This window comes from Natrix helvetica, assembly GCF_964273705.1.
Source record: "Natrix helvetica genome assembly, chromosome: 3".
Taxonomy (NCBI): domain Eukaryota; kingdom Metazoa; phylum Chordata; class Lepidosauria; order Squamata; family Natricidae; genus Natrix; species Natrix helvetica.
In genome coordinates, this window is record NC_138549.1 from 121,904,838 (window position 1) to 121,921,789 (window position 16,952).

A 16,952-nucleotide genomic window follows, 5' to 3' on the forward strand; every position below is an offset into this window, starting at 1 on the left:
TATAGATCCTCATCAATCTACCAAGCATATTTTTTCATATTTCCAATTAGCAAATGTCCACATTTCTGTAACACTCTATAATTACTATTATTATGTTCAAGTAGCTTCCACATTATCTTTTCCTAGATCTCTATGCTGTTCATTTCAAGAGGAGATAGATATTTTTTAATTAGTCAATCACTCTATTTTCATTCCATTCCTTCCAACTGTTTCTATGATCTCTAGGTTGACTTGACTCACGGAATTGGAATTTTTGTCATTAAGTAAAGTATATGATTAAGCAAATCCAGCTGGGACGCCACAAATCACGATCATGTCATTGCAGGAGGCTTCAATCTTTGTAAATGTGAGCTGGTTAATCAACTACCCAAATCATGTGACTGTCTTTTGATGTTATTTTGTATAAAAGGGGGATTATATCAACCTGTTATACAATTTTATTGGATAGCTTGCCCAAACCATGATTTGTGAACTCACAAGGTTAAATTATTAGACCATGAAACAATTAAGTTGCAGATGCCGAATGAACTGTGAAAGAGCATTTGACCCGGAGGTGGCATTCAACAGGTTCTGACCAGTTCTGGAGAATAGGTGGCGGAAATTTTGAGTAGTTTGGAGAACTGGTAAATACCGCCTCTGACTCGCCCTGCCCCCATCTATTCTCTGCCTCCTGAGTCCCAGCTGACTGGGAGGAAATGGGGATTGAACTGAAGAACTTCAGCAGCTTTTTGGTTGAGAAGCCAAATGTTTTCAAGGAAAAAAAATCAAGAAAGTCTAATTGCCTTTTGGAAAAGCACCTTCTGGACAACCATGACCTGGATGATTTGAGAATCTCCAGAGACTTTCATGGGCTCATTTATTAGCTTATCTTCTGCATGCTACATTCAGTATACATTGTAGAAGGGCAAAATCTGAGATCAGAAATGACCACACTAAAAAAGGCAAGTACTTCCATATGTAATGGTGATTTTGTTACTATTTTGATATAAATCAATTTGAGAAGGGATCTTCAGTGTGTAATTATTGAAGTAGTTTATGAATTAGCACAATTTTATTTGATTGGGCAAGAACTGGATTCACTATTTGGCTTTAATGCAATTACCACTGTATTCTTGCTATAGCTAATAATGCCGTCATATACAAGTGTGTGCGTTTGTGTGTGTGTATATGTGTGAAATTTCTTGCAACTGATGAAGTGATGCCATAATCAACAAATTTATTATTAAAACTTAAAATATTCTTTGTTAGTTTTGCTGCAATAGATTAATGTTGTTACCCTTATGGAATATACTGTATGTCAAAAATTCATAAGAGGTTCAGTATTGTATGTGTTCTTCCATGCTCTGCTTCCTTCTACTTGTCGGTTAAATTTTAAAGTCAAGAACATTTATTCAGTAATTGTCATGTTAATAAAACAAGATTCAGAAACTTTAATAATGTAAATTGTATTTGGTTTGAGAATTTGGGGATGGGAGGGACATGAAACAATTAGATGCTTGTCAGGCAGTACTTTGCTTTTGCAGCAAATTTCACAGACAATTTTCTCACGGCCTGATGCTAGAAAGGAAAGAATATTTGAGTTTTAAGGCTGCTTCCAAATAGAGTTAAATAACTCTATGCCCAGAAAATGAAAACTTCACTTGAATATTGTAGCAATAATCTCTTCACACAAGTTATCATATACATTTTTTTTGTTACAAGTAAATATTTACAAGAATTCTGAATGCAGTGCATTTTCCCCTTGTGCAGGAAATGGAAGCTTATATGGGATTCATACAGACTTTTACAGAATGTGCCTGGTAGAACATTATGGACAAAATAGTAGCTTGAGACTTACTTATATATATAAAAGCAAACCCACTGAAATCAATGGAACATATAAAACACAAAGTTAAATTATGTTATGGCTAAATGTGGATCAAATCAAGAGTCGGACTAAAATTGCTTATTGAAAATATGCGGTGAATAAACAAGAAAGCAAAAAATACAAATGCAAAAAGGTTTTTGAGCCAACCCATGAACAATAAGTTTAATAGTTTTCAGCAGACCATAGCTTTCTAGAAGCTCCACTGTCTCATCTAGTTGAAGATGGACATACAGTAAACACAATAATATATGATACAACCCATCACAACTGGATTAAAAAAAATACACAAAATATAATACATAAAAATGGTTTTACATTGTGGACTGACAGAGCTCTAAAAAAAAGGTGACCATAACCCTGGTAGGTTTTACAAAGTCTTTAAAAAAATAAAACAGTACTTCATGTGAAATTCATAAATACATAGGATGTGGGGGAGAGTTGGTTGTTGAGATTTGTGGTATATCCAACTAAGAAACGTTCATGAAGCATTCTTGACATTCTTTCCTTAAGCTTGCTGTCACTATCTGAGGATACCAAATAGGCACTTAAAAGTATAAATCGACCTGAAAGTTGAGGCCAGGGGTGGAGGGGAATCTGAAGAGGAAAGCTGAGGATAGAAAATCTAATATTATGGCATGGGAGGACTAAAAAGGAAGAGAAATGTAACAGTCCGGTTTAAGAGGCGGCCTATTGGAAAGGCTTTAGCTGATGATTGTCAATGTAATACAAGAACCTGCGTTTATATAAACACCTTTGTTCTCCCCACATCTTTTTAAACAAAAGGTTATTTTATTATACATGAGCTAATGAGAATAGGGAAAGTTTAATCTTAATTCCTAGAATTTTTCATTTAGGAATGAAAAATGCTACATATAAATCAGCCAGCACTCCTGTCCTTATAGATGCTGAGGGCTGAAACAAAAAGGAATTCAACATCCCAGGCTCTTATTGATTTTGCCTTCTCCCATATTAATAGCGGTAATAGCTATTATTTTATACCAAGGATGCTGTACCTCTCTCCCCAAAGGCTTGAGGAATCTCAAAACGTACCTGAATGTCAAAGCTGGCATTTATTGCCCAGTCAATTCTTCCTAAGGATAACATTTAGGACTGGAGGTTGTGACATCACAGTGACCCAGTTTGCCCAAACAACACATGAGGTTGTGTTTGGAACATTCAATTTATCAAGGACAGTGGAGCAAAATTAACATGAGGCAAGGAGGAAAGGAGAAGCACGATTTCCACTTGGCATGGCTTGATAGAATTTTCAGGACATGCTATGTTGCTCATCTCTCCAGAATACAACACGTTGCAAAATAAGGCACAGTTCTGAGCAAATTGTGACTTGGTTCTCTACAAATTCCATTTCTGTGTACCATTCCATTAGTGTGACCACCTTGGGAACTCCTTAATATAGAAAGGAGTGTTTGTTCTAACATTGTCATGGAGTTATCCAGAAGTTCTTGGGTGGAATCAATTACAATCAATTCATATGGGGTGGGGGGTGGGGGACGACACACAATCTTACTTGAATTTAAAACATCCTTCAAAGGGTTGGGAAACGACTCTGTCAGTTTTTCTTATGTTGCCACCTTGGAGTTGCATGTGTCACTCAAACAACAGTCCAAAGGCTCTTAGGAACATTCTTACTCTTCTGATCAAACACTGAATTAGCCAGTGCCTTTGTATCTGGTCCTTCCAGCAAAAGCTGACGATTCAGGTAGTGAAAACGGTACTAGATCAGTAATGTAGTGGTCATACAGGCCAATAGTGAAAATGAGGCCCACGTCAGTTATGAAAAAGAGAGCATGATTTTACGAAAACAAAACTACTATCTACCCTCACAGACAGACAGACAGACAGTGGCAAAAACGACACCCCCCCCAGCACAAAACCCCTTGAAAAAGAAGGAATAACCAATGTTAAGGCAGAAGTTTAACCTGAATATTATGTGACCCAGTGCCATGAACTAAATTCACAACTCATCTGTTTTAACTTATTTTTATTCTGAAATTTCCCATCTACTTTTCACAGTCTCTTTGGGGGCTGCCCTCCGTATATGCTAATAATACTATGGGGAAAATAACATTTCATTGTGATGAAATGTCTCCTTTACAGCACCTTAAAAAAAAACATCCATTTAAAGTGGGACAGATACCCAAGCATGAAAATGTACTAGTGGCAGGCTTTGATCTGTGCATTCCAAATTGTCCTAGAAAGGAGTAACCTCCTGTGCTCCCTTTTCCAACAATCACATCTTTGCCTTCTAGTGTGCCCCTTTCCCAAGTACCTGCTTGGGAGTTCCTCCATCAGAATTCTACTGGCTTTGGGAAAGATCAATAGTCTAGGGGTTAGTCTTGTTGGGTTGATCAGAAGGAATTGGACAAGAAGAGGTGCTTTGTTTAAGTAAAAAAAACCCGTAGGACAAGATAGGAAAAGCTCAGTGATAGAGACTCAATGGTAGGGACAGGCAAAAATCATACATTCTGCTAAATCTTCTACTACTAAAACTACATGCTAATAGTTAAGGCAGGGTATAGTTGAAATCTCCTGGGCCTCAGTCCAGGAGATGCCATGCATGATGATATTGATGCTATTTCTGTAACAGAATTCCTAAAAGCACCAATCTAAATTAGAAGGCAACTATGCTAAACTCTATGCTAAAAACCAGAGGCCTGTGTTTAGACTTAAACGTCAGCATTTTCAGCAAGAAACAATACAGTGACGTGGGACTGCATTTCGTCTTTCAGTATCTCCTTAATTAGTTTGATACTAGCAAACCCTGCAAGGATTTGCTAGGGAAAGATACGTAATACAGAGGGGGTAAAATGTATCTGGACAATTAGATTCTGCCCCTTTTTCTGTGACTAGCACAGAAGCAGAAGAGAAATTAATACCTCACCAGAATAATGCTTTGGTCTATGCTTTTCCCATAATGTTTTTGGCAAGGCAAATGTACAAACAAAGAAAAAAGTAAAAACATAAGAAAATAGCTTCTTATGAGAGTTGTTAAATTCCCACAGACGTATGGAAACATGTCCAAATTACTCAGCCTTAGCCAGCCCAAACATTTCCCTAGACCATTATACCAATGTTTCTCAACCTTGGCAACTTTTAAGATGTGTGGACTTCAACTCCCAGATTTCCCCGGCCAGCTGTCTGCAAAATCTTAAAAGTTGCTAAGGTTGAAAGACACTGCCTTAGAGAGCTATCTCGCAATCCCCCTAGCCTAGTCAGACTGTTAATTTCATGATTACCCGATATGCTTTCCTCCCAGTGCCCTCCTTCTTCAAATACATACTCTAACTTATAATATCCCACAAATACTTTTAAGACCTTCTTTTGCTTGCTGGAGTTCTCGTTCTTTTGTTTCCCAAGTCAGTCAGCCAGTCAGTCAGCCAGTCAGCCAGTCAGTCTCTCTTTCTTGCACATCCATACCCTTGCCTTCTTCCCCTCCCACAATCTCATATTACTATTACTCATCTCTTCTATTCAAGCATCTGGGACAAAATTGCCACACTTTTTGTCATAATCATCAGCAGAAGCCTTCCACCAGCTTCCCAGCTTGGGTGGGAGGTGGGACAATGCAGTAATCCTGCATTTAAAATGCCCAGGGTATTGAGGGGATAAAGTTATTTCCTTATAATTAACCAACAACTCCCCATGTTGCCCCAACTCCCTATGTTGGCACTCCACACAGACTTGTGAATCAAGAGATATTTTTCTTTTTTAAAAAAATTCATTATCTTCCTCAGGGACTAGATCGGTTCAAAGGCAGCATCAGATTTCCCAACCTTTCTTAAAACAAGCATCTTCAGCCTGCCCATGTTCACTGTTCTCAGCAGATCAAAGCCACTAGGACAGAATCTGGAATTTGGCATGGAAAACATAGGCACATGTGGATATTAACAAGAGTCTCGTTTCACCAGATGCTGTTAGCATTTTGTTGCTGGGAAGGCATCAAGAGGTACCAGACCTTGGCACCAACATCTCCTGAAATACTGATGACCTAGCTCCCAAGATCAGTTCTTCCTGCTGCCTCCAGATACAATTCTCTTTTCACTTTATGCTTTCTTGTAATGCTTTTTTTCTGTTTGTTTGTTCAAAATGTTCCTAAGTAGAAAACATCTGTGATTGTGAAAGTCATTTTTTTGGCATTTTTTTTCTTTGTTCATTTTCAAAGGATGTGTGTCAAGGCATCCTATAGAGGTGGCTTCTCTGACAAGACTTCTCTTTCCTCCCTCTTTTTTAAATTGTCCAGTCAACCCAGAGGTGCCTTTAGTCTTTGACCAACTTGTACACATGATGCTGAGCTCCATGCTCACTGGTTGATACCTCGAAAACAAACGCTATGCAAAGTAATGTTTCCTGGGTATCTCTGTTTGTAACAACCTAGTTAAAAAAGAAACACATACAGGGAGATCAGAGAAAGTCAAACCAAATGAAAAAGTCAAGTTATAAATCCAGAGAAAGGGTAACATATTTTGCATAAAAAACAACCACTGAAATTTATGCAGGAATTCTTCTATCTAACTCAGCGGTTCTCAAATAGTGGGGCGCGCCCCCCTGGGGGGGCGCGAGGCTCCGTAAAGGGGGGCGCGAAGGCTCCCTTTCCATCTGGGTGCAACGGCGGCGGCATGGGCGAGGCATAATATATCCCGGCTTGAAGTGGCAGCGCTGGGGACTGCTCAGAGACTCATCAGAGCCGCGGGCTGGATCTGTGCAAGAAGCCTGCTCGGGCGGGGGTGGGAGGGAGGGAAGCATGGCTGTCCCAGGCTTCCCTCCCTCCCCCCCCCCCAGCCCAAGCAGACTTTTTGCACAGCTCCAGCCCGCGGCTCTGATGAGTCTCTGAGCAGTCCCCAGCGCTGCCACTTCAAGCCGGGATATATTCTGCCATGCCCTCGGCGGCGTCTTTATGCAGGTAGCTCGCCTCCCCGCCAGCAGCTCCACCGCCAGCATTCCGTCTGGAAGCGGAAGTGCAACAGCCGCTGTTGGGGAAGGGACAAAGGGGCGGCGGTCGCCCGATCTTGCCACCCCCACCCCTTCGCCCCTGGTAACGGCGACTGTTGTGCTGCTGCTTCCAGCTGGGATGCTGGAGGAGCTGCTGGCAGGGAGGGAGGGAAGAAAGGGAGGAGGGAGTAAGGATAGACAAGCAAGAGGGAAAGAGGAAAGAAGGCAAGCAGGCAGGAAGGAGGCAGAAGGAAGGAGGGAAGAATGGAACTGGAAGGGAGGCAGGGAAGGAGGGAGGGAGAAAGGAAGGATAGGAGGATAGGGAAAGAGGAAAGAAGGCAGGCAGGCAGGGGGAAAGAGGAAGGAGGGAACTGGAAGGGAGGCAGGAAGGAAGGGAAGGAGGAAGGGAGGGTGGAAGGAAGGATAGACAAGTAAGAGGGAAAGAGGAAAGAAAGCATGTGACTACGGTGGGAGTCGAGGAAAGACCGGTGTGCTATGTTATGCAGAGGTGTACTTATAACAATTTTATAGACAAATTAGACTATTTACAGTCGCACGGGGGGGGGGGGGCGCGAAATGTTTTCTTCTTCCTAGGGGGGGCATGACAGAAAATAATTGAGAAGCACTGATCTAACTCAATAAATTTGGATTAAGTTAGAGAACTCAATTTAAATGATGGCATTAGGATGATGTTTTCCACAATTTTATTAGACGCTTATTTCTTATTTATAGGATCTCATGTCCCTACAATACTATTTTATGTGGACAGGACCTTTTATTTGGGATTCATGTTTTCTTGTGGACAGCTTAAGGCTTAATGTATATTAAAAATTCTACAGTATAGTGGAACCATAATTATTCCTACTAACTAGTTGATTTCCTGAACTGTTATCCATTTAGGACTGAATATGGGGAGCTGTTTTATTTTAGGAATTGTTGCCCAAGTTTACTTTTTCCTACCAGTCTTTTTCTCTTTTGAATAACGTTTTTAGATTGTAAACTCAAAGGCAGAGGCTGATTTTTTAAAAACTGATTTTGAAAATTTTAAACCTTTTTTTAAAAAGTTATGGGTGAATGAGAAGTAATACAATTTACAGAACAATCATGTGTGTTTCTAAGAAACCAAAGAGAGTTATAAGAGTTGCAAAGCTAGTGACTTTCATTAGATTAGCTATCACATAACAGATGCACACCTGCACTTTAAATGTGCAAAAATCCAGGAAAAAAAGAACTTGTTACCAATAAATTCATAACATCCTGTTTCAAACAGGGAAAAGTGTTTCAAAACATGTTAGGAGGTGCTGTGAGAGGTCATAAGACTACTCCATCATGTTCTGAATCTCAATGGCTACATAATCCTAGGAAGTAATCATGAAACTTGCCAATCATTAAGCCATCCTTTTAAAAAACAAAACCAAAAATAAATAATGAGTACTAAAAGAAGAAAACTCTGAGAGGAAAGGAATGAAACTATTATTTATACTGGTAATCCTTGACTGTAATGGAGCTTGCCTGTTACAGTTGTAAACTGGGATAGTCATAAAATAAGTTACCCACACGGCTGACCTGATTTTACAATATTTTTTGTGGTGGTTATTAAGCAAACATGGTGGTTGTATAGTGAATGTCTTGGCCATTAAACAAACCCATTGTACGCTGTAGAGTATTTTTGCTGAAAACTGAAAGTAAAGACCAGTTTTCAGCAAAAACATAGTAAATTGGTGTCATGTAAAATAGAGTCAAGGACTACCTGTAAGCCAAGAACAAACCACTCTGATCCCCTACAGAATTTACTTAATCTTGATGTGCTTCTCGTCCTTTTATAAAGATTAGTTTTAGTATCTGGGCAGCAACAACACTGAAATGATTAAGACGTACTTTACTGAGCACCAGTGAGAAATGAAGGGGCCAGCTAGGAAATGAAACAGAAGAAGGAAGAGATTCTTTACCTGTAGGATGGTGAAATTCTCCAGGACACTATTCATCATGTATTTTTCTGGAAGATGTTTCAGTTTATGGATGAAGTTGATCATATACTCGCACATAGGAGACCGATGGATTCGATAGACGCATCTTCCATTCTCCATCCGAGCAAATTCAGTCTGCAGAAAGACACGTAGAGAGCGTGTAAAGCTATCAGTGCTGAATCTGAGAATACCTACTCAGAATGGGCAAAGATAATGAAATGGATTATCTGTTTGTTCCCCGTAGAGAAAGCATAGGACTCACCTCCACCTTTTCAACAACTTGTTTTCCAAAGGAGCACACTTTAGTGGAGACTGTGATGGTCATGTTTTCAGCACTGCTATATTGACTGCTTACACCATAAAAAGCACCAGGACCATCCTGTATAGTGCTGTTCAGATCCGCCTAGAATAGAGCAAGAGGTTCATGCAAATTAAACATGGATTAGAATGATTTATTGGCTCAGAATAGAGATCTAATTCATGCTAGTTAAAAGAGCATGTCGATCAGTTGGACGGGGAAAAGGTGGATGGGGTCCACCTTTCACCCAAATATAGATGTCAAATCCACCTAGCATACAAAAGGAATAAAACCATAGCCAAATTAAGGACTTGCTAGAGCACTGATGATGTTACATAGTTTGGGTCTGCAAGAAAACAAGTAAGCTCAGAGAGCACCAAGGACCCCTCATTTCAACCCTGAGCTACAAATATATTCTCCTTTATTGGTACCAAATTAAGATTATTTAATACTGCATGGATACTGCTTTAATAAGGTATCTTCTCCCTATCTAATTGTATATTACACCCCCAATTATATCAGCCTTCTTCAATGTTGGATGGGAATTGGTCCAACATTCTGGAAGACTGAGGCTAGAAAAAACTTATTACAGGAATAGGCTAAGAAGAATAGCAAGATCATCTGCCATATTACCATGTAAAGAAATACTTAATAACCACAGACACTGCTTAACTTCAACCTGCATGAAGTTCTTACCCAAAACTTGACAAGGAAGAAGGAGTTCTGGGGTCCTCTTTCATAAAGTTCTTTCAGGCCACCTTTTTTCTCAGGAAACTTGTCATAAATCTGGCGTATGTCCACTGCTTCCAGAAGTGGGTCACTGTATGAGGGGTTCGTCTGTCCGATATGCACAAAAAGGTGTTTGCTATACTGTAATGGGAAAGAAAACAGAGGGCATCATTGCTCATTATGTAGGTTGAAACATTGCAATAATAATAATAATAATAATAATAATAATAATAATAATAATAATAATAATAATAATAATAATAATAATAATAATAATAATAATAATAATAATAATAATAATTGGGATACCCTTGATAAATTTGCCCTGGATGACTCAAGACTTTTTTTTTGCCAATTGCTATCATCTGAGCAAAAGCAGACCAAAAGGAGCCACAGTAATATTTCTATTTCACAAACCAGTAAAGAGAATTTTGAAACTCAAGTTCTGTGCATTCCTTTTTCAAAAGACCAGATAAATGGAAGCTCAGACACTATGTAAGAATGAAATTATGATACAAATCTCTCAAGATACCGCTAGAGTGAAAACTCAATTCTCTGGATCTTGATGCAATGGACCAAATTAACTTGTGTCTTATGCCATTTGCGGAATAAAGTCACCACAGAAATTGGGATAGGATGGGATGGGAATAACAGGCGTCCCTCAGATAGTCTTAAAAATGCAACTTCATTGCATTCTGTAGAGTAAAGCAAGATCTATCAGTCTCTCCTCCGTCTTGTATGCAGTGGCGTAGCGTGGGTTGTCAGCACCCGGGGCAAGGCAAGTAATTTGCGCCCCCTAAAGCGAGGGCGGCCCGACTGCAGCTGCCCCTGGGTCGGCATCAGTCAAGTGAGGCTCTCCATGCTGGCCTCCTGCCTTCCTCCCGAGGAGGAGCTCGAAGGGCAGCGGGAAAAGGCTCGACTGAAGGGAAGCAGGTGCCGCGGGGGTGGGAGGCACACCGGGGGCTTCGGGAAGGCGCCGGCTTCCCGGGGCGCTCCAGGCGGAGCGGGAGGACGCGGTGGCGTTGCAGCGGCGGGCAGACGGAGCGCAGCGCTGCTCTCCTTCGGCTCCGCCTGGAGCGCCCCGGGAAGCCGGCGCCTTCCCGAAGCCCCCGGTGCGCCTCCCACCCCTGCGGCACCTGCTTCCCTTCAGTCGAGCCTTTTCCCGCTGCCCTTCGAGCTCCTCCTCGGGAGGAAAGAGACGGCCACAGTCCGGCAAAGGGTGGCGCAGGGCGAGTCAGGGCGCCCCCCCAGATGTTGCGCCCGGTGCGGCCGGCCCCCCCTGCACCCCCCACGCTACGCCACTGCTTGTATGAATTTCCTTTCTGAAGAGTTACCGTTTCAGGGTCACGCTGTACTTCCATGAATGCGGAATACTCAAGGAGCCGCAACTTGGCAGAGGCAATAGTTCGGTCCTGCCAGACTGGCACAGCTGAGGCAGAAGGTGGAAGAGGAGCCAAGGGCTCATAGCCTAGAAAAATGGGCAGATAAAACATTCTTGAACATTTTAGAACCAAATTTTAGTTGCAAGAGAAAAGTATGGAAAAAATAATCTTTAAGAATAGGCAACTGGGCCAGTTTAGTTCCGTTTGATTCATTTGTCAATCTTTCCCGGCAATTTAAGACTATTACCTTAATTGTTAATTGCCCAATGGCGATTAAATACTGGAAAAAAATCAGGCAGTGGTTAATAGAAATCACCCAACATCAATTAGAATTGAAACCTGAAACCTTCCTGTTAGGACTCAAACCCCCAGATATCAACATGGAGATATGGTTTTTGGTGTTACACATAATCATTGCGGCAAGATTGGCATTTGCCCAGGAATGGAAGAGCGATCAATTACCAATGGATTGGGCAGTAATAAATAAAATTAATGAATGCGCAGAATCGGATAGACTAACAAAATTAATTAAAAGAAAAAAGGACTCAGAATTCTATAACTCGTGGAAGAGGTGGTATAATTGGGTACGGGAATGACCGAATAATAACAACTGAAGCAATAATATATGTTTAAATCAGATACTGGTAAATAATATTAATCATAAATTAAAGGACGAATAAGAATTGATGAAGTAGGTACGCTGACTAGATGGGCTGCATATAGTGTAAATGTTGGTGTTAAATATCAGGCCTACCATTAGGACGGTAATGTTTAGTTTGGTTATTTAAACGCTATGATTTCTTGTGCTGTGACGGCAATATGTTTAAAATTATGTTTGTATGATTTTATTTTTACAAGAATAAATAAAAATTAAATTTTTAAAAAAACAATATTGCATTACATTATATTCTCTAAAATCAAGATGTTTTCCCCCATTTCTGGGCTGTCTGTGGACTTAAGGAGATAGCAATATGAAACACGTTATCTCTTAAACAACGAAGAGGCCATCACTAGACCTTTCCATCATGGCAATTATCATTCAGTTTGTTCAGGAAGGTTATGGAGGAAGGTTCTCTATTGTATGCTGCCACCTTCTGGGACGGAGGAAGCATGCCTTCTCTTTGCTGCCCTTTCACTCTAGAACAGCAGTCCCCAAAAGATACGAATGGCCCCATGTTCTTGGGGTTCCAGAAAGTCCTTAAAATCTGCCTTTATTCAAAGCCTGAGGTTAACGGGTTTACTGATGTATTTGTGAGAGCTCTGTTGTATCTATACATTTTATTGTTTGGGGTTTTTTCCGTTTAAGTTGCCTGTTTATGTGTCTGCAATTGTTAATTGCTTGTATTATTAATCAATTGTATAAGTCACCAGAATCCAACAGATTGAGCAGCCATAACAAATTTACTAAATTAAATTAAGGGAGGGTTATTTATGAACAAAATAGAGGTATTGATTAGAAATCTCAGACTTAAGGACAAACATGATGAGTGCTATGAATTAAATAACTTCCATGTATAAAACACAACTTAAATTTTCACTTACTGCTATAATACTACAAAAAGTCAGTGTTCTGCTTTTACTGAGTCCTTGGAGGAACATGGAACACAGAAATAACAAGGTTGGAAGGGACCTTGTCCAAATTCCTGCTTGAGTGGGAGACCTTATGCGCCCTCCCAGACAAATCTCTTCTTGAAAACCTCCAGCAATGGAGCACCCACAATTTCTGGACGCAAGCTTGTGATTGATTGTTCTCACAGTCAGGAAATTTCTCCTTACTTCTAGATTGAATCTTCCTTTAATGATCTTCCACCCATTATTTCTTGTCCTGCCCTCAGGTGCTTTGGAAAGTAAATCAATCCCCTCTTCTCTGTGACAACACCTCAAGTACTGGAAGACTGGTATCATGTCACCCCTAGTCCCGCTTCATTAGACTAGTTCTCTCAACCATTCGTTATATGGTATAGCCTTCTGACCTCTTATCTTTATTGCTCTTATCTTTATATACTCTTTCTAGAGTCTCAGCATTATTTTTTATCGGAACTGGATGCAATATTCCAAGTGTGGCTCCCCAGTGAAGTATAAAGCGGCACTATTACGTTGCATAATTTTCATATTATCCCTCTTTTAATGTAGCCTGCATTGACTTTTTTTGGCAGCTGTAGTATATTGCTGGCTCATATTTAAGTTGTAGTCCATTAGGATACCAAATTCCCCTCAGGCATGCTATAACCTATGGAGCCAGGTATAACCTATTATATAACTGTGCGTTTGGGTTTTCTTACCTAAGTGTAGGATCTTGCTGTTCTTACCACTAAAATGCATTTTATTGGATAAGGCCCAGTGCTCAAGTCTGTCAAGATCCTTCTGAAACTTGCGTTTATCTTCCAAAGTGTTAGCTATTCCTCCTAGCTAGGTGTCATCTGAAAATTTAATGTGTTCCCCTTCTATTTCCACATATTGATCATTTATGAAAATGTTGAAGAGTAACTGGGCCTAAAACAGAACCTTGAGGTACTCCTTGTATGGAATGTTCTAAGAATCTAATATCTGAATCAGTACTAAATGGGTTTTCTCATTTTCTCATAAATTGATTTTTCTGTTGAATTGCACCACTTCCTTCTCTCAACCAGTTCATTTACAGAAGAGTATCTATAGAACAAAACCAAGACATCAAACTGCAACCTAGAAAAGTAATATAAAGACATACATAATAGGAAGCTTTTGTTCCAGCTATCAGAACACAATTCTAGTCAAAGCCTGAGCGTAATTATGGCCCTAAAGCATAATTCTGTAATCTCTTGACTTACTGGCTCAGCATTCCTTCAACATCAATTTGATTTTAGTGCAAAAAGCCCTGTTTCCATATGTATGTGTATTATGAATGTCACTGTGAACATATTGTCTTACATGCTGATTCTGCTTTTATTTTGCCTACAAGTAAGTGAACTGAGGACAAGCAAAAACTCATTTTAGAGAACATGTAAGTTGGATGAGCAGTCTGCATTCATATGCTGCATATAAATTATAAAATACACAGCCTAGTGGCACTATCACTTTCATTAAGATGATAATTATTCCAATTAAATTCACTATTGCAGTTGGTAAAAAAAGAAGAGTTCATGAGAGCAGCAATGGGAAAAGAGAGCTATACTGTGTAAACAAATACTTGAATCACATTCAGATGGTGGTAAAAGAGACAGGAGGCAAGAAAAAAAATAGTTTTTGCACAGTTGAGCATCAAGAGGGTAAATTGGAGAAATCAAGTGACCACTTACTGGCTAGTGATGGAGGCATGGGTGGCTGAATGGGGTAGGGTGGTTGTGCAAAAGGTTTAATGCTGAAAAACAAAATAACATCAAACAGATTAAATTATTCTGACAAACTTTCCTCTAATCTGCATATCTCAGCTACAAGCTTTACTCTGAATACCAAATGCCAGGCAATACGAGCAATAGCAGAAGGTGCAAGGATGAGGGAAATGATGAAATGTGTGATGGTACCATAATATAAATATCATGTATTACATATTTACATCAGATGTTGGGGTACGGGTGTAAAGTTGCAGCATTTGTGTGATGACGTCTTTGGCTGCATGTCATTATTTTGCCAACATTGGGATTTGCTGCATATGTGACCAGGCAGCAAGTGCTAGATCATTATATCATTGGGCTTCTCAGAGTCACAGGCCAGTCAATGTGGAAGCACAGTGCTAGACCTGATGGATATTTTGATGTGAGCCAGCATAATCCTGGATTTCTGGGATTATATGTCTAAAAGTCCTGACTCTCCAGTACTTTTATATCATATCATAAATTTAATACAGTTGATTGTTTAGGGATGTATTTACTGTTACTTTAAATGCTTAAGAGATATAATTGGTTTGTTACCTCAAGCAGCTATAATAGGGAGCCAGAATGGCTGTTAGCTCTCTGTTTTGTTAGAAGCTGATCGGTGTATTTTGAGGTATTGTGGTTTGCTACTGTTTACCTATATTTTGTGTGTTAGACTGACTATTTGATAACTGAATTACTGAACCGTGTATGACTTGGACTGTTAACCGGACTCTGAATACCTCTATATTTCTACACAGTAAACTACTATATTTTTATACTATTCAGTGTCTCTGTATGCTGGTTTGTGCTATTCCATATCACTCTCATTACGCTTCTCTGCATACTCGCTCTCCCAAAGGGGAGCTTAATTACTTAACATTGATAAGGAAATATTGGTGGGCTTTGCTGGGGCAGGGTTTCTGAAGTGGAACATTATCTAAACAATGGAAGTGTTCACACATTTATCTTCCACATATGAGTTGGAGCAATCTCTCTGTGTGCAACTGGTAACCAGGATTCAATTATTCTGTTTTAGAAAAATAGTAACAAGTTTGTTTAAAAAACATAATCTTGCATCAGCACTAAAAATGTACCATTAGCATATAGCTCAAGCACCTACTTTACAAAGTCATGTTCAAGACTATCCCATCCCATCCACCCCTACTTACTCCTGAGAAGGTCCAGACTGTCCTGGGATAGGCCCACTCCAAAACTGAGAAAGCAAAAAGGACACAAAACATGATGTCAAAGATATTCTCAATAGCTGATGTCATCATTCAGTGATTCGCAGCATGTTAAGGGTGAATATTTAATACATTTTCCATAAAATAGTTTGAAACTTCTGCCACCAGGAGTTAAAAACTGGGACTACATCAGTGGGAATCTTTACACAAAGCCAGAGAATTATCTTAATTTTGGAAAAGTAATAGCTAGATAGATGTAGGGCAACAGTGAAGGAATTAGTGGCTGTAATTGAGCTTCCTGATCTTTAGAAGAATCTTAGGAGCCCATCTGTTGGTTTAGCACCATCACTGAAAAAAAAATGAGGCTGGAAACTTATATCCATTTTGGGGGGATGGTGGGAGAAGGGATGAGAATGGAGGGGAGACTTTTGAGGGGCAAACCAGTACTATTTAAACTCTTAAAATTCACAATCTCAAAATTGCCATAGGTAGTCCTTGGGTAATGACCATTTGTTCAGCAACTGTCAGAAGTAATGACTCCCACAGTCACATGATCATGATCCTATTAGGATGGTTGCAGTGTCATGTGGTCATGTGATCACCATTTGCAACCTTCCCTGCCAGCTTCCCACAAGCAAAGTGAATGGGGAAGCTAGAAAGGAAGATCACAAGTCACTCCAGTAACTCCCATTCCTGCTGCTTTTTCTCCTGGGGAATCTGGCTACGGAGAATAAGATCCCAGGGATCCCATACTACTCTGTAGCATGTGCCCACCTGCAGTCTGAAGTACATGCCCAATCACCCAGCCATACTGCTGTGGTGCCTACCGACAAGCCCCAACCCCACCATCATGCTTGTAAGCCACCCAAAATGTCTTTGTTTAGTGATTAAACATGGCACTTGAGTTAAAAAGACAGAGATGGATAGCTGATGCAGGTTGGTATCAAATACCTAACATGTTTCAAATAAGCCAAGAGCATCTCTCCTAAGAATCCTTTCTGCTCATGACCCTACATCCATATGCGGGGCATTTCTTACCCTGGGAGCAGCAGAGAAGACAGCCTGAGGGAGTGGAGGAGGAGGACTCAGCTTGTTCTGCAGGACACTGGCAGATACAATCTGTGCCGAAGACATTGAAGCCATACTCTGCAAAGCCTTGTCCTTTGAGACTTGATCCTTCAAAATAAGATAAAAATGAAACAGAAGGAGGGCTTGCTAATCCATACCTTGACAGCGCACAAAA

At 40.2% G+C, this 16,952-nt stretch overlaps 1 protein-coding gene across 3 annotated transcripts in view; it reads right to left on the reverse strand.

Moving 5' to 3' along the window:
* Nucleotides 1-1,429: 1,429 nt before the first annotated feature.
* Nucleotides 1,430-16,952, reverse strand: part of TEAD3 (TEA domain transcription factor 3) — a 108,980-nt gene continuing 93,457 nt past the window's right edge. For all 3 annotated transcript variants that reach the window (XM_081946935.1, XM_081946937.1, XM_081946936.1), the window contains 8 exons: nucleotides 16,748-16,885; nucleotides 15,695-15,738; nucleotides 14,469-14,530; nucleotides 11,146-11,279; nucleotides 9,779-9,952; nucleotides 9,047-9,187; nucleotides 8,767-8,919; nucleotides 1,430-6,259 (listed from right to left, as the gene is read on the reverse strand). In XM_081946935.1, the coding sequence (XP_081803061.1) occupies nucleotides 6,146-6,259; nucleotides 8,767-8,919; nucleotides 9,047-9,187; nucleotides 9,779-9,952; nucleotides 11,146-11,279; nucleotides 14,469-14,530; nucleotides 15,695-15,738; nucleotides 16,748-16,885 (960 nt within the window). In that variant the 3' untranslated portion in view covers nucleotides 1,430-6,145. The remainder of the gene's footprint in view (nucleotides 6,260-8,766; nucleotides 8,920-9,046; nucleotides 9,188-9,778; nucleotides 9,953-11,145; nucleotides 11,280-14,468; nucleotides 14,531-15,694; nucleotides 15,739-16,747; nucleotides 16,886-16,952) is intronic.